Source organism: Gallinula chloropus (genome assembly GCF_964237585.1).
Source record: "Gallinula chloropus genome assembly, chromosome: 13".
Classification (NCBI taxonomy): Eukaryota; Metazoa; Chordata; class Aves; order Gruiformes; family Rallidae; genus Gallinula; species Gallinula chloropus.
In genome coordinates, this window is record NC_140098.1 from 13,844,448 (window position 1) to 13,871,051 (window position 26,604).

General features: G+C 56.0%; 2 protein-coding genes across 3 annotated transcripts in view; one reads left to right on the forward strand and one right to left on the reverse strand.

The window, feature by feature from the left end:
* Positions 1–2,542: 2,542 nt before the first annotated feature.
* Positions 2,543–4,003, forward strand: CCL17 (C-C motif chemokine ligand 17). Its single transcript, XM_084270213.1, has 3 exons — positions 2,543–2,709; positions 3,366–3,471; positions 3,750–4,003. Exons 1-3 carry the CDS (start codon positions 2,643–2,645, stop codon positions 3,838–3,840), a joined length of 264 nt encoding a protein of 87 aa, XP_084126339.1. The 5' UTR covers positions 2,543–2,642; the 3' UTR covers positions 3,841–4,003.
* Positions 4,004–11,999: 7,996 nt separating this feature from the next.
* RANBP10 (RAN binding protein 10) overlaps positions 12,000–26,604 on the reverse strand; it is a gene marked incomplete at its 5' end in the record, with an annotated part of 71,101 nt that continues 56,496 nt past the window's right edge. Inside the window, 8 exons of one of the 2 annotated variants that reach the window (XM_084270075.1) lie at positions 12,000–12,718; positions 15,033–15,144; positions 15,613–15,758; positions 16,624–16,748; positions 18,009–18,204; positions 19,679–19,827; positions 20,752–20,860; positions 23,360–23,472. In XM_084270075.1, coding sequence (XP_084126201.1) covers positions 12,588–12,718; positions 15,033–15,144; positions 15,613–15,758; positions 16,624–16,748; positions 18,009–18,204; positions 19,679–19,827; positions 20,752–20,860; positions 23,360–23,472 — 1,081 coding nt within the window. In that variant the 3' untranslated portion in view covers positions 12,000–12,587. Of the gene's footprint in view, positions 12,719–15,032; positions 15,145–15,612; positions 15,759–16,623; positions 16,782–17,969; positions 18,205–19,678; positions 19,828–20,751; positions 20,861–23,359; positions 23,473–26,604 lie in introns of both variants that reach the window. The other variant, XM_084270076.1, reaches the window with a different exon arrangement.

The window sequence follows — 26,604 nt, forward strand, 5'->3', positions numbered from 1 at the left end:
TCAACCAGTTTCTTGTCCACTGGATATTCCACCCATCAAATCCACATCTCTCCAATTTGGAGATAAGGATGTGGTGAGGGACCATAAAGAGCTGGTTTTCTTCTGCTTCCAGTTCCCTTCTCACCCCTCACTGGCATTGCCCTCACCTTTATCTCCTGCCCACTGCTTGAACATGCGATCCCAGTGCCACCAGTAACTGGTTTCACAGACACCCACCTCCCTCTGAGAGCCACCAGCCACACACACACACACACACACACACAAACCGTGCTTGAAGGCCATTTCCAAGCCATTCACATCGGCTGGTGCCCAACCCCTCCCATCCAAACACTGGGGTTTGGGGTATTGTTCATTTTAGGACCCCCCTTTTTGGTGCCTTTGGGTTCCAGTGCAGCTGCTTCTGGTTCCCCATCTGGGTCCATGCAGACCCAGACACTGGTGTTTAGGGAGCACAAACCCTCCTTCGGCCTCTCACAGCCCGACTGACGCTGGCCGGGTCCGTGTGCCCATGTCCAACCCCCTGCCAGGGGGGACGGGGTGGGGGTGGGGGGTCAGTTCTTGTCTTGGTTTGGCCACGGGTGATGGTGACAAAGGCTTCCCCCAGCAGGGGCTTTGGGGGGGCCCGTGCTCTGCCCTGGCCGCTGGCGCTTGTCACACGCGGGGGGTGCCCGTTCCCTGCCCAACTGCCAGTGCCAACGGCTCCCCCCTCCCACGGCCAGCGCTGCCCCAGCCCCTCCACATCCCCATCTCTCCGGCAGCTGTTCTCCTGAGCCTGCCCAGTGTAACCAGTGGGGGTTTCCTTAGTGACCCCAGTTCGCATTTAACCCTGGTAAGTCAGGGTGAGGTGGGGGCTGCTGTGGGCAGCAGCAGAATGGGCAGAGCCTGGGAAGGGAGCCCAGCGCTCGGCTCGGGGGGCTGTTGGCCCAACAGCCGTCACGGCCGCTCTGCCTCGGGTGCCGCCCTTCGCTTTCAGGTCTGTGGGCTGGCGGCTCCCGGGCTGGGGGGTCTGTGCATGGGGAGGGGGCTGGAGCTGCGAGAGGGAAGGTGGCAGAGCCGGGGGCTTTGGGGGGGCTGTGGAAGAGGCTCAGGGGCTGCACACCCAGCGCCAGCTCCCTGCAGAGCCGTTTCCTCGGGGCCGCGGCGCTGGGAGCCGGCGGTGCCGTGCCCAGCTCTGCGCACGGCCGCCCTGCCAGCCCACCAGGCCTGATGTCTGCAGCCCGTGTCCCCCCAGCCAGAGCTGTCAGCACGTCTGTTTCCTTCTCCTTTCTCCTCCCAGAGAAGCTGAAGTTGCACAACCATGAGCTCATCTTCAGGGAAGCCTGCTTCCACCTCGCTCCTCCTCTGAGAATCATAGAATCATAGAATTGTAGGGGTTGGAAGGGACCTCAAGAGATCATCGGGTCCAACCCCCAAAGAAGAGAAGCCTGGCCCCATCCCCAAGCCCCAGCCAGGTCACCTCTGGCGCTCCCACTCAGTGCCCCCCTCGTGTCTCCCAGCAGGTCCTGCCCACCCCTCACACGCAGCCCCCAGCCGCACCTTCCCGGGAGCGGGGCTCTGCTGCACCTGGGCTGGTGTCACCGTGGCACCACGGTGCTGCTGTCGGGTGTCACCCACCCCTCCTGCCCTCGGGAGCCTCTCCAAGGCCTGGGGTGACTCTCTTGAGGTTCTGGTGGGTTTGGTCCTGTCTCCCTGCAGAAATGAGCCCTCTGTGCACTGGTGGCCCCATGACCACAAGGCCCCAGCCCCGACCTTCTCCTGCCAAGCCCATGGCTGGAGCGGGAGGCAGAGGCGACGCTTGGCACCAGGCCTGGCTCAGACCCAGACTCCCTCAGACACCCTGCTGTGCTGCTGGTGCCTGTTTCTTCCCCTTCTGTGAAGTCTCCTGAACCCACCAAACTCACCTCTGCTCCTGGGTCCCTCCTGGCTCCATCCAGTGTGTCTTCTACCTCACGGCATGTGTCCCATCCCACATCATCTCATGCCATGCCATGTTATCCCATCTTATGCCATGTTATCCCACCTCATGCCCTGCCATGTTATCCCATCTCACACCATGCCATGATATCCCATCTCATCCCACCCCATCCCAGGCGCACCAGGAGGTTGGTGCCTAACCCAGCACCCTTGGTGTGGCCGGGGGTCTGGAGGCACCCACTGGGGAGGATTCACTAGTCCCTTGCCTTTGGTGCCTTGGGGAACCAGGGAAACCCCTCAGTGCCCTGCTCCTGCTCAGGGATGTTCAGGCTGTCCCTCCTGTGAAAACCAAGCAGGTCAGCATGGGACTCAATGTCTGGCCTTCACAGAAAGTTGTTTTTATTCTGCTTTCCTGGGGACATTTCAGTTCCCCCAAAAGCTTCCTGGTCACCCCACACACAACCTCATAGCTCTTCCATAGAAAGCAGAAGTGGCTGCCCCATTCTTCATCCTCTTCTTTCTGCTGTTTGATGTGCCCCCACAATACACAGAAACAACCCCCTCCATCCCTGGGAAGAGGCTTCTTAGAACAGGTACAAGATTTCTGGAGAATCAGCTGGAGTGGGTGGCAAGCAGAGGATAAATTATGGTGCAGAGGGACGCAGAGCCAGAGACACCGAGCAGAGCAGCACGAAGCATCACGGATAAAGAGCCCTCACACAGCCACCATGCTCGTTGCAAGGATCATCCTGCTGCTCGTGCTTCTCCTCACCTCCTCCCTGCACTGGACCACAGGTAACACACCCCTGGGGCTGCCTCTCTGGGTCAGGGTCCCCACTCAGGATGCTGTGCTGGGGAGGTCAGACAGGAAACACCAGCATGGAGCAGGGATGGTGGTGCTGGCGGGAGGGGTGCTGCTGGCCAGGGCAGGGTTGCACATCCTGGGGAGCAGGTGCTGGGTGGCCCCAGTGAAGTGGGTGCAGGGTGGTGGCAAGGGGTGAGCTGCATCCCCTCTGCAGGGGGGTGCTTGGGGGCCTGGGGAGATGCTGCAGAGCTGGGAGGGGAGCCTGGCAGCCGCTCTCCAGGTCTCAGCTGGAGCAGCAAATGCTTGGGGAGAGGGGGAGCCCCCCAAACACCTCACAGCTTGCCTTGGCAATGCCCAAACCCTCATTCCTAGATCGAGCACCCTGACCTCATGGTGCCCTTCAGCAGCCCCAGCAACTGGGCTGCGGGGTGCTGGGTCCCACACCGTTCCCCTCCCCACCTCTGGCTGCGCTGTGCTTGCTGCCTCAGAGGGAGGTGGCTTCCCGGTGGGGGATGCTGCAGGAGCTCCAAGCAGCTCCATGGCTGCTTTTCTATGCTTGGTGTCCTCTGGTGTCATCAACTGGGGGTGTGATGAGTCGCAAAACACTGCCAGGGGTGTTCACAGAGTGTCTCCTTTCCCTTCCCAGGCTACTCAACACCCACAGAATGCTGCTTCAGTTACGCACAGAAACCCATCCGACACATGCAGAGCTACTACGAGACCCCTGGGGAATGCTCCATGCCTGCAGTTGTGTGAGTATCCTGGGGTTTTCCTCCCACCCCTGTCCTGTCCTGCCCCACAGGCAGTCGGGTCACTGGGGGGAAGGCTGTGGTAGCAAAGGAGCTGGGTGGGGTGGGCAGAGGGGGAGGTGGGGGGGTGCAAATTAGGTTTTGGTGCTTTCTAATGGCAGTGGTCTGGGAAGATTCAGCCATGTGCCATCAGCCTGAGGAGGGCTCCCAGCCTCCATCCCAGAGGGGAGGGAGCAGCTCAGGGTTCAGGCTTTCACCTTCCCCTCCCTTTCTCCCTGCAGGATTGTGTCTGCCAACGGTGCCCAGGTCTGTGCTGACCCCAAGAAGCCCTGGGTGCAGAAAGTCCTGAAAAGGCTCCAAAGGAGGAAATGAAACCCTGGTCTGCCATCCACCATCCAACTCCCCCTCCCAATCCTCCTGTGTCCACAGGGAGCTGCTGGCACTCGTGGCACCTCTCCAGCAGGTCTGGTGGGTCCATCAGGGCAGGTGGAGCCAGCCCCCACCCTGTCCGGGCCGAGCATCACAGCACATGGATGTGCTCGCAGGAGAAACTATTTATAATAAAGACTGATTTCCATGAGTGGCTCTTTCTGAGTTTTTCCTGGTTCTGCAGCCCCAGGAGCAGATCCTTTGGGCACAGGGCACGGTGTGACCGAAAAACCCCTTTGCCACAGATGTGTCTCTCCAGGCTCCGAGCAAACTGCCAGGTTGCTGCAGTGTGAGTCACCGGGGACACATGGGGCAAGGCCACTCACAGCTGCTCCGGGCCCGTGGGAGGCACAGACACTCCCAAGTAGGTGGGTGGGAGTGGAGAGTTCAAGGAGAAGATGCTAATCTGCCAAACAATCAGAGAGTCACAGAATCACAGGGGTTGGAAGGGACCTTGAGAGCTCATCGGGTCCAACCCCCTGCCAAAGCAGGTCCCCAGCTCATATTGCACAGGTTGGCGTCCAGATGGGGCTGGAATCTCTCCAGAGAAGGAGACTCCACACCCCCTGGGCAGCCTGTCCCAGGGCTCCCTCACCCTCACTGGGTAAAAGTTCTTCCCCATGTTGGTGCAGAACTTCCTGTGCTCCAATTTCAAGCCATCGCCCCTCGTCAGCTGCCAGTTCCGCTGCGGCCACCGCCAAGCGAGTGCAGGAGATGAAAACCAGCATCTGCGGCAGTGTAAGGGTGAGGAACAGGCTGGTGGTCCCTCATTTGGTGGGAGGGGGGAACATACACAGGGGGAAAACCTCAGGAAGGGGAAGGCAAGAAGTGCCACAGACTGATCCTCAACCTAAAGCTCCATCAGAGCTTCTTCGCGACCAGGGCAGGGCTGTATCTCCTGGGATCTCTGGGATCCCAGGGATCCCTGACTGTAGGCAGGGGCCAGGGAAAACCATCGCCTGGACGTTTTTGCCCATGAATTGTTAAAGCATCATGGGATGAGGTGGTGGTGGTGGAACGCTGAAGTGGGGTTCTGGGGCACAAAGGGCTCATGCATCGCGCTTGGCTGATGACAGACACAAAGTTTCGGGGTTACACCTTGGCAGCCCCTAACGCTGCCCCCGAGATCGAACTCATGTAGCCTCACAAGCAGAATGTCACAAGCAGAGAACACGATGCTCAAGGAGGAAAAGCAGTTCTGGCCCTGGCACACAGTGAACCTCTCTGTGAAAAGAGCCACATCAGCACCATGTGGAAGGTGCTGCACGACCCCATCACCAGCGCGGGGTGAGGACAGCCCATCATTGGGGGATCATCGTCACAGCTGGAGGTGGACACGTGGGACAGACACCATCTACAGAGGGTGTGGGGTGGAGTTGAGGTGATGTCCAGGATTCATCCAGACCCCCAGACCCCCCTGCTCGGGGACCACCCAGGGAGCTGCGGGGTGGGGATGGCAGGGACTGCGTGGCCCCAGGATGCAGGAGGTCTGTGCCAAAAGGGCACTGACAAACGCTTCCCAGGCTCTGCCCCTGGGGCTCGACCACAAGCGTGCAGGGGACTCACCCCTTCCTCACTGGGGCTGGGCAGTGGTGGCAGCAGCTTTGGGAGAGCGGCCATCCCACCTTAGACCCACAGCAGGAAAGCTGTGGGTGCTGGCAGCTGCTGTGGCCTGGGCTGCCCCACCAACGCCTGGGTAGGGCTCACCTGGAGTAGTTACAGAGTAACTGCTAATTTCCTTCTAACAAGCAGGTGAGGCGGCAGCTGCCCAGCCCAGAGCCTGTCCCATGGCCAGGGGACCAGCGTGACAGCAGGGACACGCTGCCGCTGCCGCCCGGCCAGCCCTGGATGGGGAAACTCACCCTGGAACCAGCTCCTCTTCACTCCTTCCCCTGAGTGCTGGGTCCTCAGTCCATCCCCCCAGCTGTGGGGTGTTGCTGCCCACCCCAGCACCCCAGCCAGACCCTGTCCCATGTCAGAGGGGACACAAGGTGCTGCCTGTGCAAACAGGGAGCAAACAGGGGCTGACAAAGCCCTGGCTCCACGCTGGCTCCTGCCCACAGGGGTGTGTTTTAGTAACAACTCTGTTCCTCTACAGCAGACTGATGGTTTTTTACCCCATTACCAGTACCTCTGCAGAGGGTTTTTCTCAGTTCAACCCCCCCTCCCCTTTTTGCAGGGCTGGGAGAGACACATCCTGGGCAGGGCCTGGGCTGGCGGTGTCACTGCGTCCCCACGCCTGCACGCCTGGGGGGTGTATTTTAACATCAAATAAAGCAGCCACCACTGCTTCTCCCCTCTGCCCTGTGCTCCCTCCAGAGGAAGGACACAGCCAACCCCCCACCCCCACCCCGGGGCAAAGGGGTCAAGCACAAGCCCGGACCCAAGCCCTGGAGCTCAGCAGTGTGGCTGAAGGCCCCCTGGCCAGGGGAAGCAGCTCAAGGAGGGGCTGCACGGCCCCAGCAAGGACTGCAGCGACGCAGTGCAGACCCCTGCAGCGAGCAGGACACGTGCTCCTCAGGCCTGGATGAACCCTCTGCTTGCCAGGCACGGGTACGGCTGCAGGCTCAGGGGTCAGACACTCATCCATTGCCCAACCACTGCTCCCTGCAGGGAAGGATGGTGGGGAGCAGAGGCTGTTTTCTCGGGAAGAGGTCTCCAGGCTTCCCACTGCTCCCCTTTCCTCCCCAAATCTGCTGTAGCTCCTCCCTCGCCCCCCCAACACTTCCCCCCACTCTCTGACCTACAGAGCAGATAGGACATGGCTTCCAGATGGCTCTTGGCTGCCAGCATGAGCTGCTGGATCCCAGTTCCCTCCATTGCTTGTTCTTCTGAGGCAGCAGAAGGGCCTGGCCCCTGTCGTGCCCCCCCTGCCCTTCTGCAGAAACATCTATGGACAGAGATGGACAGAGATGTCCCAACACCAGCTCTCTTTACCAGAGACCCGCTCCCCTTCAGCTCCACCACTGAGGCTGCTCTAACACGGGGCAGGGGTTGAAGGGAGTTGCTCTGTCCCAGGTGGACCAGGCCCACCTTCCCAAGGAGTGGTGTTCCCTCTCTCACAACCAGCTCCACGGGCTCTCACTGAGCCCAGGACTGTCATCTGCTTTGTCATGGAAGCACATCACAGTGCACCAGGTGGGTTCATGGCCTAGACCTTCTCAATCAACCCCACAAATAGCAGGAGGAACCCTGAAACTCGCCCTGAAGAACACACAAGTACTGAGGTAGCGAAGCAGCATTGCAGCAACCCAACCAGGTTTGCTGTGCTGGAGAAGGGGACGGTCCCTCATGCCCGATGCCTGCAGGGGGGACAGTGGTGACTCCATCCCCAGAGCTCATCACAGCAGCTCCACTTGTTCCAGTTGGTCAAGGGAGCTTCGAGAAGCTCCCTCAAGCTACTTCAAGAATGGTAAAGACTATGTGAAAAATAAGGACATGGGTTGAGGTATTGCTGCAAAAGAGCCCAGGGTGTTAGGAAGTGATGGGAGAATCCCAGGAGTGATGATCCCGAAGGGACCCGTTCTCCATACCAGCACATGCATCTCCTGGTGTCCCAGTCATGTGGGCAGCAGCACAGCGAGCACCACCGGGATGCTGGGCACAGAACTGGGTGATATCACCCATAACTGCTCCTCTTCCATGTGTCCCAGAGCCATGAGCTGCAGTTCTGATACCCACAGAGGGCTGGGGGAGATGCCACTGGACAACCTCCCCCAAGAGCTGGGTGCCATGTGCTTCACACCCTAGGTCCCTCTCCTTTCTGCTGGCCACATGCAGAGGTTTAATTTCCAGCCAGACTGCAGGAACACGGGGGCCAGCCCAGTGGCAGCCCAACAGGATCCCTGCAGAGCCCAGCCCAGGAAGGGCACTTGGGTTTGCCAAGACCTCAACAAAAATGCACTGGTGGGGAGAGCCAGTGGCAGCCAGTCTTCCCAAGGGCAGCTGGCTCCAAGAGCATGTCCAAGGAAAGGGACTGCTGCCCTCCCTGCTCCCAGGAGTTCCATGGATGGCTCGCTCCACCTGGGAAGTCTGGAATCAGCTTTTGGACAGGATAAGAGAGCAGCAAGAGGAATCATCTGGAACAAGAAGGTTCCAAGTGGAATATGATTTGGCTCCCCTGGTACAGGAGAGATGTCCACGACCTGGAACCCAGGCAGATGAGGCCACTCCACTCAGAGCCTGGAGTACAAGGCGTATGAGGTGATTGCCTATCCCAGCTACTCCAACACCTCCACCTCTGGAATCGATCCCGATCCCACTTCAGTGGTGACGCTGGGCTCATCCCCTGAGAGCTGAGACCCTCCAAGCGTGTGGACGTGGCAGGGCTGGAAGAGGTTTATCTGCTGGAGCTCAGCATTCCCCATGTCCTGGGGAGGAGGTCACAGTTTGAAACCCTCTCTGGGGCTGCATGGTGAGAGATGAATCCCATGAGCAGTGGCTGGCTGTGGGTTGCACGTGCCTCTTCCAGCATCTCCAGCCAGCCCAGCAGTGCAACCTACGGTCAACCCCACGCGATGGAAGCCCCGTGCCCAGTGCTGCCAGTGCAGCTGTAAGGCTGGGCCATGGCTGAGACCTTGTGGACCTCACCAAGAGATGGGAAGCCAGCAGGTTCTGCTACAGGCTCCCCAGCCATTCACACAGGGCTTTCCTGAAGAGCTGCAGGAGAAGCGGCGCAGTGTGGGAGGGATGCCCAGGTGAACCAGAGCCCCATCTGAGTGAAGCACGAGGCACCTGAACAGCAAATCCCACCAAAGCACTTCAGTGAAAGCAATCCTCAGCTGCCTGAAGCTGGTGAGGGGTACATGAGGTGTACAGCCACGCTCCAAGGTGGCTCCAAGGTGGAGGCCTCAGCTCCCTGTAGTTCTGTCTGCTTTTTGAAAGGCCACAGCAGTTCAAGTCCCCGCTGACTGGACCCATTGAGGAGCCGCTGGGGATGCTTGGAGATGAAGAGGCTTTGGCAAACAACCTGGGAAACCCAGCCAGAAACCTCAGCTGGCATCAGGGGTGGGCTGTGCCCGTCCCTCTGCCACACACCACAGGCATGCTTCTCCTTCCCACAGCCAGCAGAAACCACGAGCAGAAACCACAAGAACCCAGGAAGTAAATAAAACCCAACCCAAAGGAGGAAGGGGTATGGGACAGGCAGAGCAGACAAGCATCCGAGCTCCCCAAACCCAGAGTCAGGGCACCGGGTGTGAGGGTCGGTGAGAAGCCACCAGCAGCCATGAGGTACAGGGCGCCAGGGAAAAGGGAAAACCAACTCGGGCTGGCAGCAGGGAGCATCGCTGCCGTCTGGTCCACAGGGATCTGCTGCCACCACCCGATGCACCTCGACAGTAGCAGGAGATGCAACTGAGCCCTGCGAGTCACCAGTTCCTCACCAGCAAGAGCACGGCCCCTCCGCACCACCCACGGCACCAGAACAAGGTGGTTTCTGGCACGGGGAGGAGGTCAGAATAACAAGGTGTCTGGGAGCATCTCCTGAAGGATTGGTGGGGAAAGGGAAAGCAAAATAAAATGCTCAGGGATCCTCAGCACAGCTCTACAAGCCAAGACACTCCACAAGAGATGAAGAAGGTGTTGCTACACAGAAGAGAGCTGTGACTGCAGCAGGACAGCAGCAAGGGGAATGAAGACCAGTACCAGGGGAACATATCCAAATGTGAAAGGCAAAGCCAGGTACTCGAGCACTCCCCACCCTAAGCCTTGGTCTGAGGAATGGAGAGCCAGAAGAACAGGCCCAGTTCAACAGCACGGGGACACAATGGGTCAGACTGGGCAGCCTGGCAGGTCTGGCATCAGCAGCTCCAGGAAAGACGCTGCCCTCTGCATTAACGTGTCCTGTGGAGGCTGCAGGCTGGGATAACCCATCCCTGGGCCAAGGGACAGAGCAGGAATCCAGAGATGGGCTCTCAGGCACGGGAGCTGTTCCCCAGAACCCACCCTGAAGCCCCAGATTTGCAAGTTGAATTCTGCTCGGGGCAGTTCTCTGCCCAGAAGAACGGCTCCGGCCCGCAGAGCTCCCTCTGCTTTTCTCAACTCTAGGAGCTGATCTAACAAAACCCCTCCTCCACCTCTAAACCCATTGCCCATTTCCTCAGACCACCGTGGCTCTGCTTTGAAACCTTCACCAGCAGGTAGGGAGAGGCATTCCCAACCATGCCCAGTGCCACGGGCACGCTCACTGCATCACCTGTCTTCTGCAGCACAGGGGACACCCTGGCCCCTCTCTGCCCTGACTTCAGACCCTGTGTTCCAGCTGAAAATCCTCCTCTCAGCCTGAGCTGGTTCTCCCTTTTCCCTCGCTCAGAGGTCCCTCACACACCACCTGCCTCCCTCCAGTGAGCTCCCTTGCTGCTTGAAGCTGTGGTACAGGCTGGGCTCCATTTTAAGGGGCTGTTCATCTTCCACTGACCCTTCCAAAACCGTTTCAGCAGCAGTAGGGACACGTTGGGGTTGGGCTCCCCACTGAGGTGTGTGTCAGGCACTTGAGGGCTGCTGAGCTTTTGGGGTTCAGTCCATCTGCCTTGGAGTTCTGGAGCTGTATGCCTGGGCTGAGGCCGTGCAGCGGGACCGCGGGCGTTGCATCCTCTGGTGAGGTTGGGAGGCTTCAGGTCCAGCCTGCCTGAGCTGGAATGCTGCACCACGAGGATCTGAGGTCTGTAGCTGCCACACAGAGCAGCAGGGACACGTTGGTCTGTCTTACTTGGGAGCTGCACCCACAGATCCTGGCTGGGTGCTTCTGGACCCAAAACTAAAATGTCTCTTATGGTCATCTTTAAAGAAACATTGCTGCTTCTTTCTGAGAGGCTCAGACCTTAGGAAGCTAGCAGTGAGCCTAAGCCTGGCTCAGACCTTAGGAAGCTAGCACTGAGCCTAAGCCTGGCTCAGACCTTAGGAAGCTAGCACTGAGCCTAAGCCTGGCTCAGACCTTATGAAGCTAGCACTGAGCCTAGGCCTGGCTCAGACCTTAGGAAGCTAGCAGTGAGCCTAAGCCTGGCTCAAACTTTATGAAGCTAGCACTGAGCCTGACCCACCAGGTGATGTTGGCACCTGCCACCCCAGGGATGAGCAGTGGTGCTCTCCAGACACCTCCAAGCTCCCGAAGCACTCGCTGAGCGCAGCACAGGGGCCACCCCACCCACAGTTCCAGTCCCTGCAGCAGAGCCCTTTCAGATGGAGAAAAGGGGATCTGTGATTTCACACCAGAGCTGACAGACCAACCAGGCTGCACCCACGGGTGGTCCCTGCAGGTCCATGCAACCTGCTCCTACCAACACAGCAGCGGATGGCTCCAGGTTCGCCGGCGCTGTCCCTCCAGCTGCTGCCAGAGTTGGGGTTACCCATCTCCCCAGGCTGTGAGATGCTTCTACAGTGCAGCCACTGACATGGGCAACGTTGGGTCTCCTGCTCTTCCCACTCAAAGAGCAGCACCTGAGAGCATCCCAAAGGATCCAGCTCCTCCAGCTCCCCTCAGCAGCCGTGGCAGGACCTACCTGACTGGGTCTCCTGGAGGGCTGTACAATCACAGTCACAGAATCACAGGGGTGGGAAGGGACCTCCAGAGCCCATGGGGTCCAACCCCCTGCCCAAGCAGGGTCCCTGGGACAGGGCACACAGGGACGTGTCCAGACGGGGCTGGAATCTCTCCAGAGAAGGAGACTCCACACCCCCTGGGCAGCCTGTCCCAGGGCTCCCTCACCCTCACTGGGAAGAAGTTATTCCCCACATTGGTGTGAAACTCCCTGTGCTCCAACTTGAGGCCATCACCCCTTGTCCTGTCCCCACAGACACTGAGAAGAGGCTGCCCATGTCCCCTGCATCCCATACTTCAGGTATTGATAAACATTGATCAGATCCCCTCTCAGGCTTCTCCAGGCTGAACAGCCCCAGCTCACTCAGCCTTGCCTCACAGGGGAGATGCTCCAGGCCCTTAATCACTTTTGTAGCCTCCTCTGGACTCTCTCCAGGAGATCCCTGTTTTATACCAGGGAGCCCAGAACTGGACACAATACTCCAGGTGGGGCCTGACCAGGGCAGAGCAGAGGGGGAGGATCACTCCTGGACTGGAGTCTGGGGGCAATAAATACATCAGTGACTTGGTGGAAGTGGAAGAGAACTTTTTAATAAACAGGATTCAAATAAAATTAAAAAAAAAAAAATCCCCTCTGAACTGCCACTGCCAGAAGAGTTCAGATAACGAGCACAGGAGATGCTGCTGTATGTGCACGATGGAGGGAGAAGGGAAGAAAAGAACAAGCTGTCACCAACTTGATGAGCTTCCTCAGTAAATCAGCAGAAACCAGCTCAGCAAAAAAAACTCTCCAGATAAAATACTGGTGGATCCATGAGAAACAACTCAAATCAAAGTAAAGAGAAATCCCTACATCGGAAGGTGCTACATTAGAATAACCAGCAAAATACTGAGCGCCGCTGGAGCCACAGCAATGGCAGGGAGACAGGAAAGCTCTGCCAGTCGTGCCCGGGGTCAGGAACAGCCACACAGTGAGGGACTCGCTCAATCCTGTCACAGGCAGCGTGTGTGTGTGTGTGTGTGTGTGTGTGTGTGTGTGTGTGTGCTAGAGGGGCGTTGGTGGCAGGGAGGTCAGGCTATCGAACCAGGTGGTGGTGCAGAGTGGCAGCGGCGGAGGGTGAAGGGCGACGTCAGCTCCGTCTGGCTCCGCTGGCTAGTGCAAATAGTCGTCTACTCTGGCAAAGGAGCAGGAGCCCAGGCCCACGCGAGCCATGAGCCGCAGACACTCCGAGGCCTGGCCCAGGGCGAGCATCAGCGGGGGCTGCTTTGGCAGGTTCTGAGATTCTGCGGGGGCAGGAAAAGAAGGGGGTTTAGAAGAGGCGTCCTGGCTGGGTGCCGGCTCGCCTGCGCTCGGGTTCCTCGCAGTTCCGTCTGGGCACCAAGCCCAGCGCCCCAGCCCCAGCCTGCTGGCTCTGGAAGGCAGCTGCTCCTGAGCGCGGTTGGCTCCTCCACACGCTCCACCCCTGGCTGGGCCCACCCAGGGCTGGGGCTCACAGGGCCTTGAGAACCTGCTGCTGAGGTGGCCAAAGCGAGGAAGAGGCAGTGGAGCTCCTGCTGCCTCAATGTCTGCCAGAAAAATCACAGGATCATCAAATCCCAGGCTGTGTTAGGTGGGAAGGAACCTTCAGAGGCCATCTAGTCCCACGCCCTGCAGCAAGCAGGGACACCTTGAACTAGATCAGGCTGCTCAGAGCTTCATCCACCCTGACCTTGAATGTCTCCAGGGATGGGGTTTCCACCACCTCTCTGGGTAGCCTGTGCCAGGGTCTCGCCACCGCAGAGGGAAGGACTTCTTACTAAGGTCTCATCTAACTCTGCCCTGCTTCTAGTTTAAAATCACTGCCTCTCAAAGGCAAAAAAACCATCCAACCAACCCTCAAAGCATGAGAGATCAGAGCATGGAAGAATAAGGAAAGGCAGGAGAAACCGTCACCATCTCTCCCAGCTGTACAACCCTACACACTACTCCAAGCCCAAGTCAAACCCTGCACTTGTCTTCATGTCTGCCAGGTATGCGGGGGGGAACCCCCACTGAGCCAGCCAAGGTGTGCTCCAACCTGAGTGACAAAGCTTGTCCATCTGTCCTTTCTCCCTTGTGACACCTCTCAGCTGCTTGTCCACACTTCTCAAGCACTGGACAAACAGCATCTGGGTCTGACCTCCCTGCCAGGCACCTGCCCACACTGACTCTCAGGGGAAGGGACTCTCTGTCCCAAGCCTTACCATTCCTGTTTTGTTACTCAGGCAAAACAGAAGCCTTCACGAGTTCCAAGCTGTTCCTTCCCCCAGCAGACAATCTCTAAATCTCCTTCTGGCACACTCAACATGAGGTGCACAGACCCACCTAGTAGTATGTCTGGAGGCAGCAAGCTGGACTGGGCACAGGAGTCAGGTGTGGGTTCCCCTAACCCCAACTGGGGGTGTCCTGCAAAGGTACCTGAGCAGTGGCACAGCACGGACATGGTCTGGTGACAGGATGAAGGGCCCTGCCTAGAACGAATCAATCCCCTTCTTGCAGACTGGTGGCAGGCCATCACCTCGTTATCACTGTACCCATTCCTCCACCGTGGGGTTTTCTGCAGCTGAAGGTGCCAGGAGCATCAGCAACAACATGGCAGCTCACTGACTGGAAGCACAAGCCTTCCATTGGGGCTGCATTTACTACAGCAGGACAGGAGAGCAAAGGACAACAAGCTGTTGGGCCAAGGAAGATGCTCGTCTAAGAAACATGGAAGAGTGAGATTCAACATTCAGCTCAGGGGACAGCACAGAGGGCAGGGCACCGTTCATACCTGGATCCAACCATGATCCATCCTGCTGACACTAAGCAAAGCTCATCAGAACAAGGGGACCTGTCTTGCTAGCAGAAGAAAACCAACCTATAACAAGATCTCTGCACAGAGCAGGGTCCTCTCAGCACAGTTAAGGTCAGAAAGGAAAGAGCAGCAGGGCTGGAGCGTTACCACAGCCCTAATTCCAGCACTGGACTGCAGGCAGGCTCTCTGGGCTCTAGCATCACAGCAGAGGTGATGTCCAAAGGGAAGAGAGACCCTGAGGCTCTTAACTCCCCAGTCCAGCATGAGCTCAGGGGTAAGTGGAACTGCAGCTCCTCCCTGCTTTAGAGCCAATGCTATGGGAACCTGCTGCCCTTACGAGCTGCTGCAACAGAGCAACAGCATTTCCTACCAGAAGGCAGGATGATGCCAGGACAAAACCCTGCCAACACAAAAGCATGGAGAAGAGCCCTGGTAAGGCCAGAAAAATGATTCAAGTGGGTTGGGAGCATGAAGGAAGAGGGATGGGAAACACATCAAAGAGATCCTGACTTGTTCAGAAAACCCCCAGGAGCATCCTTGGGAGCAGCACTGAGAAAGACCCGAGGGAGGGAGCCAAAAGCAGGTTAGATCAGGAGGATCCCTTCTCTGCAGGCTCCCTGCCACCTCCCTGCATCACTGCCCTGTCCATCCCCAGCAACACAAAGAGAGACAAAAGCTGAACAAGGGTTTCTGAACTCCTCCTGACACTGGCTGGCCTGCCAGAGGACAGCCCTCGGGAGCAGGTCCGTGCAGGGGCAGCGCACGGAGGGACTGGGCCTTACCCAATATAGCACTATTAAGAGCAGCACACACAGGTTCCCTCTGGATGGGGTCCAGCTGTTGGCCCACGGGGCAGTTCCAAGGGTCTGAGTAGGCTAATAAGCTGAATGCATCCTGTGTGAGAGAGGAGAAAGGCAGGGTCAGGTCAGGCATGGCTGCGGGCACAGGGACAGCCGCCGGGTCGTCAGCCGGGCACCTCCTGCATCGCCAGGGAGACAGGCGCCTACCTCCTGAAAAGAAACCGCCCTTCTCTTCTGGCAGCAAGGGACCACACTGGGCCATCAAGAGAGTGGGTTAAAGAGGGCACCCCTCCACGGGGCAGGGGAGCCAGCACGGGAAGGCAGAGTGTCACCTGGAGAGAAGGAGAGCGAAGGCAGGCAGGAGCTGTACTTCTTCTTCCTTGTGCTGAGAACTGGGTGTAGACGCTCTACACACCCCGAGTTTCAACCTCTGATCCCCAGGCAGGCCCCCTCTTCCTCACCAGGTGCTGAAGTCAGGGCCGCCCAGAGCTCTGCAAGAGAACCCACAGCCCCAGCCCTGGGCAGAGAACTGCCCCCCCTGCAGCACAAGGCCCTGGCTTACCTGAAGCATCTTTTTGTGCACCGTGTTCTTCCCGTATTCCCTGCACAGCTGCTCGCTCAGCATCTGCAGCTCCCGTCCAAACTGGATCATTCGCTCCGTGGCAGCGTGGTTCCCTCCACAGAGCTGCCTCTGGGGACAGCTGTCTTCTACAGGAAAGGCAACAGAGAAGTAACAATCATCTCTCCATCCCCACCACTGCCTATTCTGTGTCATGCTACCCATAACCTCCCTCCCCTCCTGGAGCAGGGAGCTGCTCCCTGCTCTGGCTTCCTCCCAGTGGAAGCTTTTCCTGCACAGCAGCCAGGAGTGGCTTTGTCATCACCACGTAGGTACAGGGGAAAGTTCAGCTCTGTTCCTTTCATGCCTGAGGACTACCAACAGATCAAGTGCTCTGATAAAACCATGGCAGCTTGCCACTCCAGCAGTGTCACCCTTCCATGTGTGTCATGCAGCGTACACAGTATGGAAACCCCTGACCTGACAGATCCTGGCCTCAAAAACTTTCACTAGAAAGCCACCACCAGTAACTTCCCAGTATTAGGTGGCCACAAGAGCCACTAAACCCCAGTTTCAGAGGTGGTGTAGCTGATTCATTCTCACCCTCCTGACTAAAGCACCCACAAGGAAGACAGTTACAGCTGAGCATGTGCGCTGAGGACACGTTGCAGCCAGGCACCAGCCAGCTGCTCAGCTTGGTTTGGTTCCTCAGCTGTAAGAAGCACCAGGAGCTGGAAGTCATGACCAGCACTCAACAAACCTTTGGCTTCTACTGCTTTCCCTGCTCCACAACGTCACCAGTACTGCTGGGGGACTATGAAAAGCCAGACCTAGGTTTAATTCCAAGACAGATTCACCTCCCTTGTGCCACAGGTATCTTGGGATACCTTCATTCACTGGGGTGGGGCAAGAAACTCAAAGCACATGGGTCCTCCCCACAACCCAGAGACAGATTGAACTCCCAATACCAGCTATTTCTATTCCCCTCTACCTCTCCTGCCTCTGAGGCCCTACCCATGCTGGATTCATCTGTCTGCAGGATCTCTTCATGTTTGTAGGTGCCATTCATTATCCTGGTGGATGAATTTTCCAGGACTCCGTTGGGGTAATGCTCAGCCTCCATCTCCATCTCACTGTCACTGAGGGGAAAGGAGGAAATAAGGGTCAGGTGTCTAAATCTGAAAAGGGAGACAGGGATTGCTCAGATGATGGCAAATGATGCTCAGCAATGGCCAGTAAACCAGGAAAGGTGTCAGCTGGGACTGCAGGGAGCTAGATGGTCTACTTTGGTGTAGCAAAAACTGCTGCAGGCTTCTGAAGGCAACAAACAAACCAGGTCTCTGTTCTGGAAGTGTCTGCTGTAACTAGAGGTGCAGAGTGCTTATCACTTTCCCATCAGGAGCCAGGCACCCATGAGACATGAGCATGAGCCAGCCAGAATGTAGTGTCCCAGACAGGAGAGAAAATTGTGGCCATGGAACACCCAAGCTGGAAAAAGCCACGTGGAGCACATGGAGCTCTGGGCCCAAACGTTCCTGACAGCAGCCTGAATTACATCGCTGAGTCACTGAAATGATGAGGAAATCTTGCTGTGACTTGGGCTCTACATGTAAAAAAAAACCCCAAATCCAGCTCTCTCCAATGAGTCTGGAGAGTGGTTATGGAGTCTGGACAAGTGTTTCTCACCCAGTGACATGCTGTTTGTCCTGATAGCAACTTCAAACTGTCCTTCAAACCCTGATGAGCACAGTGCTCAGGAGAGGAGTGCCAGCAGCAATTAGCAAGAGATTGAACTCATCAGAGGGACACCTTCTGCTCCAGCATGGCCTCCAGCAGCCCTGCCCACCAGCCTGCAATGGGAGCTGAGGAAGCTCAGCGCTCAGCACGGCTCCCAGCGCTGCAGCAGATGCAGAGTGTGCCAGGCTGCCGTGGCTCCCGGGGAGGTGAGGCTTTCCAAAGCTCTCACTTGCTGTTACAAGTACAACACAAGTTACTGCTGAGGCAGAACCTCACCTGGAAGGAGCTAGACAACAGGCAGGCCAAGGAAAATACCCCAGAGGGCAATGCCCTGAGCCAGCATTTCCTGGAGCAGGAAGAAGCTAAAGGGCAGGCAAGCTGCTGAGGGCAGCAGCAACAGCTCAGCAGGAGAGGTTCTACATAAACTGGGCTCTGATGGCACCAGTTAAGTGGGACAGCTTGGTGTCTGAATAAGAACATCATGATATTCCTTGTGAGATGAGCCTCCAAGCCTGAGGCAGAGCAGGAACAGGCTTGTGTCTGCTGGGAACAGCAGTGACCGTGTAGGTAATGGGGATGCCCTTCTGGATCTTCAGAAAGCAGACTGAACCCTCTCCCACCACCTCACCCTCCTCAGGCATCTACAAAGGAAGCAGAAATACCTGGTTTCCTGGTTACTCGTACTACTGTGCTGCTGGGATTTGGTAGAATCTGTAGAATTGGACTCAGAGTAGTTCACAGACGAGGGGGAGGAGGAGGAGGAAGATGAAGATGATGAACTCAGTGTTGGGTATTTACTGTGACTCTGTTTGCTTTTTGTGGACATGACTCCATTGCTACAGGTTGGACTATCTGCTCCTGAAAGTCAAGAAGAAAGGGAAAAGTGAGACCAGGCTGATATATCACTCCATTGTGAAGTCAAGGACTCAGCAGGAGAGCAAAGCAAAGTACAGCTGCAGAGCTTAAATCATTCAGCATCATTCTTAAATCAGTGGGGTTCAGAGAAAATATGAATGAATGTGGAAGGAACCCCACCACTCACCACCACCATCTGAGCTTAAGGACATTCCAGAAATGGGCTGGAATAGAAGATGGGCAGAAGCAGCTCACACAAGCACAGAAACTGTTGCTGAAATATGAAGTGTGATGGTTTGTAAAGAAATTTCTAGACTTCCCACAACCCATGGACACCTCAGAGTGGCTTTCCAGTCCTCAAGAGGGCCTACAAGAAAGCTGGGGAGGGACTTCCTACAAGGGCATGTTAACAGTAGGACAAGGGGGAATGGCTATAAACTGGAAGAGGGCAGATTTAGACTGGACATGAGGAAAAAAATTGGTCACTGTGAGGGTAGTGAGGCCCTGGCACAGGGTGCCCATGGAGGTGGTGGCTGTCCCCTCCCTGGAGGTGTTCAAGGCTGGGTTGGATGGGGCCTTGAGCAGCCTGGACTGGTGAGGGGTGTCCCTGTCCATGGCAGAGGGCTGGGACTTTAAGGTCCCTTCCAACCCAAAGCATTCTGTGATGCTGTGATTCCTTGATTCAAAGCTGTAGTTGGCAGCTGCCTAGGGAAGACAGCTGTTGTGTCCCAGTTTACCTTAATCTTTTCACTTCAAATCCTATGGTTTAATTTCCCAAACTGCAGAAAGTTGATGCTTCAGAGATGGGTTTTGCAGTCACAGAACTTTTCCCTTCTCACATGTTTAGAGCTTGCAAGGTAGAGTGTATGTGAGAAGGAGCAGCTCTTGTACAAGGCATCCCCCAACCTCTTGCTCCACTGGCCAGAACAGAGCCTCTTCTCCTTCATCCTTACTGAAAACCAACACTTTGGCAGCCTCCAGGAAATGGTTTTGTTTTCCAGAGCTCCTCTGGCAGCTTGGCCAGTGTCACACTGAGTCACCACAGGCTGTGCTGGAAAGCCACCTTCAACAGCATCCTCATTCTGAAAAAAACCTGCCCTGCAGGCAGCTGCCTGTGGAAAATCACTACTACAAACCCAGTCCTGTACCAGGGACACACACAGCAACAGCACAGCCCCCAGAAAGGGTACATCAGTAGGGTGATGCACAGAGAGCAGCAGCAGAGGGCCAGCAGTCACCTGGAACTAGGTGTTCAATTCACCTGCAATTAGGTGTTCAAGGCCAGGTTGGATGTGGCTCTGGGCAGCCTTGTGTAGCTCCAGGCCTGGAGGTTGGTGGCCCTGCCTGTGGCAGGGGGTTGGAGCTCTGTGACCCTCGGGGTCCCTCCCAACCCAGCCCAGTCTGGGATTCTATACCATAGAATATCTATGTGATTCTATATCACTCTGCTGCCCAGGAGACACAGAAGCACACTTACCAGTACTGTGCACGTGTGAGTTGCTTGATCCATGCCTGGGACTTAAGCTGGGGGAGCCGGGGTAGCTGTCCTGGGAGCGGGGGCTGCGGGCGCTGAAGCAGCGCACCTCACTGTCTGTCCCGTTCACCATCTCCACAAACTGCCGGCACCTGGATTCATGGGAGGGAAGGAGAAAAGGGCGCGTGACAGCCGGGATGCTCCGCACCCAGGCTGTGGGCTTCCATGGCTTTGCTCTGGAGAAGCCCTTTCAGGCTCCTGGCACCTCTGTATTGAGTGCTCTGGCAGCGCTGTGGGAGGAAGGAGTTCGGCACCTGCGGCTCTGATGCTAATGAACACTGAGATGCCCCCAGACAGCAAGTCTATTTCAGTGTGCTCCTTCACAGCATGTTTCAGCTCCACCACCTGGCAGGAGCTCCAGAACTCAACTGTGGGGGTTGTTCTTCAGGGGCATGATACTAAATCTGCCAAACATCAGAGCTGTCCCACTACCCTCACCAACCCAGAAATGCTGGGGGCCTGTGGCAAACTGACAAGGAAGGGTAAAAACTGCAGCTCCCACAGTGATGGGACAGTGAGGACAGGTTTGCTGGGAACTGTCCTTACACATGTCAGGAGGACAGGGAGAGCCACCCTGTATGGCTGGGAGAACCGGGACACACGGATACTTTTCCCCTCTAGCCTCTACCCCAGATAGCCTTTTCCATACATCTGCCTTTCCAGGAACTTCTGCTGTGACCACCACGTGCTTCAGTGTTGCAAGATCTCCACAAGCCAAGTAAAGGCCATCTGAGAAGGAATTTCTGGTGGCCAATGGAGATAAAATTTCACCCAGGGCTGCCTGCCTGACCTCATGAGGCAAAGCCATACCAGCTCTGGGTGGCAACAAGACACCTACACTGCTACAAGCACTGTCCAGAGGACCAAACTGATGTCCTCTCCCACCTGCTCCCAAAGGGAGCTCAAACAGTTCAGATTGCAACCCAGCAGCCAGACTGGATGGCTGGCCAGCCTCTTTCTCCTCTCCTTCCCCTACACGTTGCAGCATTAGGCAGTACAAAGCCGTTCATACTTACTTTAACATGAAGAGCAGGTTGGGGTTATGTTCTAGGAGGCCAGGGTAGAGTTGCTGGGTGGCTTCTATAGCCTCTCCCACTCTGCCTGCTAATACTAGCTTCTGTATTCCTGAAAGCAGAAGGAGACCTATTGACACACAGGGCTGGCCAACGAGAACAGCCAGAAGAGTTGTCTCACACAGGCCACACACCTCCCCACTATCACCTTGCATGAGGGCTAGGGAGAACAGGGGACCACAGTCTGTTTGTTATGGATTAGGAGGAGGAAAAGCCTGTGAAAATGAGGGAGAATCTGTCAGTAGCTCAGAAACACCAAGAGGATGTGACCGATGAAGTGGGTGCAGCAGGGTGGGGTGCTCCGGGACTTGAGTCCTTTAGTCACCAAGCTATGCAGCAGTGGGAGCAGGACATGACAGCTGGATGGGAGCAAGGAGGCTGCTGGGGAAATGCCAGTTTCAGAGGGGAAACCCCCCAGGTCACCCCTACATTCCATCCTCTGGCTGGTCCATGCTTGGAAGATTACTGTATGGGTGACCACCAGAGGAGCAGAGTATTCTTAGAAGACTTAGGGGCCTAAAGCCCAGCACAGTACTGCTTCCCCACTATCCCCAGCTCCAGGCAGAAGAAATGACACCAACAAGCTGGATTCCTGCACATTCCACCTCAACATCTTCCCAGAGAAGTGACCTGAGCTGCAATAAGGATGTGGCACCTGTCAACTAGCTCCAGGCATCACCCATCAACACAGCTAGGAACAGCCCAACGACTTGGATACTTCTAGGAGGCACAAAGATAGAAGCCAGAAGCCATCCATCATCCTGGGTGTTCACATCCCAGGTGTGTTCCTTCAGTGGGCCAGCAGACACAAGCACAACACTCAGCACAGTCACTGATCCCAGCCCGTGAAGCTGGGGTTCAGGTTTTGGGTTCTTTACTAGGGTGCTTCAACCTATGGGTTAATCGTGCTCCCGTCTCTGTTTCCCCAGAGCTCCTTGTGAAGAGCAGAGAGGAGGTTTGGCATCGCCTGTGTGGTGCTTTGCAAGCCCCAACAACAGCAGGCTGTGACTGCTGCAAGTCACGAGCAGCTCAAGGCCCAGCCCAGCAATCCTTTTTAGCCATCCCCAGTAACGATCTGATGCCATTTGTCTCAGCTCCCACTTCTCAGGATCTGTTTGCCTGTCAGGGGAGCTGAAAGCTGAAGCCAGAGCCGTGGTTCTCCCACCACTGTGTCCCACACAGAGATTCACGTTGCTCTCTGGTCCTTCTGCTCCCTTGCACGCCTGTTGTCACGTCTCGTGGCTTTTGCCAGCCCCCTTCTTCGCTTTGTCTGGCAACTCTCACAGATGTCACTGCCTTTTACCTGTGCCCCTCCTTGTTTTGTTTTCCCATCTGTGTTTTCCTCACACCTTTTCTTCAAGCCCCAGCTTCAGAGCTCTGAATTCCTTCCCTCCATCTGCACTGTCACCTGTCCTCAAACCGACGCCGCGCTGTCTCCCACCTCTCCAGTAAGGCTTTACCAGTTACATCACCACCAGCAAGACCCCTGGGCATGACAGGGGTGCACAGGCACAACCTGGACAGCAGGAAGCCCACAGGCACTGACAGGCAGCAGTGACAAGTTATTGTGGGCACAAAGCAGAGTCCCCAAACGAACCCGAACGCTGGCTCAGCATATGTAACGTATGGAGAACGAGCTACAAAGGGGCACAGTGCTCCTGGTATGTGACAGTCACATGAGAAAGGGTTCACAAAGGCAAGGGAAATGCACAGAGCAGCATTCTACAGCCAGGAGCATGCAGAAAACATGCCCATGTCCTGTGACTCCATAGCCCAAGCCTGCAAATAGGAAAACTCCTGAAAGTGCAGCAGGAGACAGCTTCATTCTGCAGGAACCAAAAGCATTTACAGCCCAACAGACCAGGAGGAGCCACTGCAGGGACGCAGTGCTGACTGAAGAAGGCACAACACAAACTCTTCACCTAATGTGTGCTAACTGCATCGCTGCCAACCTGCAGGCACCTCAGTATGCAAGAACCTGACCTGAAGACAACAGGCACGAAGGGACTGGAAGGCTCCTGTACTCTGGGAGCTGTAGTCAAACCTGATTGATGTGTCTACATCCCTATGGCCACGCCAGTGATGTGGCCATGCCGCAAGAGATGCCATCTGACCTCAAGTTCAGGTCAAAACCAAGGCAAAACCTCCTATTCTCCACCACTCTGGCACTCCCTCCAAGCACCTCCTGCCCTAGGTGTGATGTTCAGCCCACTGTGCCAACTGCTGGGCTCAAAGCTGAGAGTCATTATCAGCAAGACTGAGGAACATTAACCGAGCCGATCGGAACACTCAGCGTGCTCAACGCTGCCAGGCAGGCAGGACACCTCACAGAGCAGACAGGCAGAGGGAAAAGAACAGGGCAAAGGGGACATCATGATGATGATGATGGGAGAAACACTCCTGGCAGGGGTCTCCAAGCTCTGCTGACCCGCAGGCAGCAGCAGGATGCCAGCAGTGTGCTGCGACAGCTCTGTGCTGTCGTGGAGTAACTGAAGGTAGCACGTGGCCAGCGTGACGCAGGTCAGAACGACTGACTACCTGAGAGACTTACTTTGTCTGTTCTTTATGGAGGTCTGTTCTTCCTGGATTGTGGTGTCTGTGACCCTGGCAAAGGCTGTTGCTGTTGAGCAGTACCCGTGGTGAACCAAATATGACGAAACCATACTAGGAAATAAAGAGAACAGAGAGAGGTGAAGAGGCATCAGTAAACTGGGGGGGTCACATGGGGGAGAGGACAAATAATAAAGCAACACAACAGAAGCTGGAATGTCAGTGACCAAGCTCAGCTTGCTTAAGATACAACCAGGGTTGGAATTCCAGGCCCAGACAGGGTACATTCACAAGTCAGGCACCTCAGCAAACAGGAGGGAGGTTCTAAATTTAGCTCACGGGGTGTGGAGGGGAGAAAAATAAGACTCTCAGTGTCTACCTGCTATTTATTTATTTAACAAGTGGTGCCCAAGGGTCACATGTAAGAGCTGAGCGCTGTGCTGCACCCAGTGACATCTCTATAGGCAGAAAACCTGAGCCTTGGAGAGGATTGCAGCTTTCAAGCAGATCTCACAAAAAAAATGGATTCTGGTCCTGAATTTCTCCCCTCAGAATCACAGAATCACAAGGTTGGAAAAGACCTTTAAGATCATCAAGTCCGACCAACCCTGTCCTGTGCTAAACCATATCCCTGAGCACCTCATCTCCCCTCTGTTAAACACACCCAGGGGGGTGACTCAGCCCCTCCCTGGGCAGCCTGTGCCACAGCCCCACAACTCTGCCAGGGAAGAACTTTCCCCTCCCAGCTGAGCTGACCCTGCCCTGGGGCAGCTTGAGCCCATTGCCCCTTGTCCTATCTCCTGTCCCCTGGCTGAAGAGACCATCGCCCACCTCTCTGCACCCTCCTGGCAGGGCAGGGGAGGTGGGGAAGGTCTCCCCTCAGCCTCTTCTTCTCCAGGCTCAACACCCCCAGCTCCCTCAGCTGCTCCTCAGAGGATTTGCCCTCACTTTTGCCAGCAATTGCAGCTTTGGGAGTTCAATCTCCCTAAAGTGCTCCACATACACAGATGTTTTCATTGCTGATGTACAAGGAGCAGCCTGTCAGCACTGATTTCACAAACATTAGCACATTTCTAAGGTGTATTTTCAAAACATGCTGGAGGGGAGGTAGCATCACTGCCAGAAAACAAACAGGACCAGGTGGTCTTTCTGAACAGACCATTTCTAAAGCGTTTGCACCTTCCCAGCATATGGGGGAAGGAGGTGGGGAGGGTGTAATGTTAGTGATCATTGGATTTTAACAAAACCTAAAAAGCCAGCACAGGATTTCTGTGATGGATCTCAGAACAGCTTCTGATGAAGCTCGGGCTGATCTGACCAAGCCACGGGTCAGAACAGGGCTGCACCTCAGCGCCTTTTGGCACAAGGCAGGACTGTGTGGTGAGCCAGCGATGATTCTGGGGTGTCATGCTGTAAGCAGGGAGGGTAGGAATTTAAAAACCCTGTTTCCAAAGAAGTGTTTCTACCCAGTGCTGGTGCAAGACATGTCCATGGCCTCAGCACGGTGCAGCTGGGCGTGCTACAGCACATCCCTCTGTGCCAGGCACAGCAGCCGGGCTGCAGCGCTGAGCACAGCGAGCGGGGCTGGCAGGAGCCCAGGGGGAAAGGCAGCTCTCACCTCAGGGCAGAGCAGGAGCTGGAGTCAGAGGCTCCGTGATGCAGACACTGCAATGCTCTGCCAAACTGCACAGGAACAGAGTTCATCCCCAAGCTGCTCCTGCCCGTGGCTCTCTAATGTGGTGACATTTTTGGAGGGAGTCTGGAATCAGGCAGGGAAGAGATGCTTTTGCAGTCCACTTGGCTGCCCAAAGATAATTCCCATGGTTTGTCATCAAAGCCTCTCAAAGGAACTGTGTCACCAGGGGATGAAAGGGAAGGTCCAACATGGCTCAATATTCAGGTAAATAACTGGGTGGCAAAACTGAGCTGTTTTACCAGGTAAAGGAGGAAACACTCCAGTGCTGCAGAACCTGTGCTATTAGAGTTATAAACCACCCAGCACAGGTGCCCTCATGCCCAAAGATGAGGGCACACTTTGGCCCTGAGCAAGTCACCTCCTGAGCACCAGGTGCTGCCACTGAAGGAGTGGTGAGCCTCTCCATTCTCACTGGCTGTGACACAAGCTTTCCAAAAGCTGATTCCATCTTTCCACCAGGTGTGTTGCAGAGACTGGAAGGACCCACAGAGCCATCAGGCCAGTCCCATCAATCTGGTACATCAGAATGGAACCCAACCTTCAAGTCAACAGCTTAGCAAAGGTTCAGGTCTCTGAGCACAGCCACGCTGGGTCAGACCAAACATCCAGTTAGCCCAGTTCTTGTACCTCCCAACTGGCAAAAGCAAATGCCTGGTTAAAGATAAGCCCTTCCAGCTTCCAGTCACTTGTCAGATACTTTCCCAGTCACTGTTTGAATCCCTGCAGGCTTCACAGTACCTTATGGCAGAGTGGGAAACCCCCTCCTTTGCTTTTCCTAAACATGCCAGCCAGTTTATCTTCACTTGATGCCCTTTAACTCTTGCAGCAGAGAAACCAACGAGCAGTTGTTCTGTGGCACCTTCTGCAGGGCGTCGTTTTCCCCACTCCTGCCTTGGCCCTCACAATCCATACTATGATTCATCACAACCCAAAGATCTCAGTCCTTCTGAAGGGTCCCTTCTTCCCAGCCACCTCAACACCAGCCGCACACATCCAAGCCTCTCTACAGCCTCCTCCTCCCAAAGTGACAACCCCTCACCCACTCCTTCCCTCTCCTGTCTCTCACATCACTCTCAGTCCACACTAGGACCTGGTGCCCCCTTAGTCTGCAGCAAGGGAACTTCTCAAAGGCCTTCTGGACTCCCAAGACAAAGACAGCGGGACAGCACCACATCTATGTGTCTGCTGACTCCTCTCTGCAAACCCCATGTCCTATTTCTCCATGTGGCCAGTGCCTCCACGGATCTGTCCAAGCAGACCTCAGGGTTCTCTCAGCCCATGGCTGCCTGACTCTCTTCTGAACCCCTTCATGCAACACAGCACCACACACACAGTCCTCCCCTTCTCCTGACCCAAGGCAGTTTGGAGAGAAACTCCGTTCCACAGCCACAAGCTTCCCCATTTTCTCCTTCAGTCCTAGTAGGACTGGGGGTAAACATCTGATCCCAGATACCTTCTCCACTTCCCCTCACCTATTTCCTCCAACACTTCTTGACAGACACTTCAATCCCAGCCAGCTACTGCCAAATCCCTTGCAAAGCAGCATCCCA

Excerpts from the sequence above, each read along its gene's own strand:
- CCL17 (XM_084270213.1), top strand. The coding sequence starts at position 2,643 with ATGCTCGTTGCAAGGATCATCCTGCTGCTCGTGCTTCTCCTCACCTCC. Across the intron at positions 2,710-3,365 it reads CTCCCTGCACTGGACCACAG|GCTACTCAACACCCACAGAA; the intron begins GTAACACACCCC and ends TTCCCTTCCCAG. Across the intron at positions 3,472-3,749 it reads TGCTCCATGCCTGCAGTTGT|GATTGTGTCTGCCAACGGTG; the intron begins GTGAGTATCCTG and ends TTCTCCCTGCAG.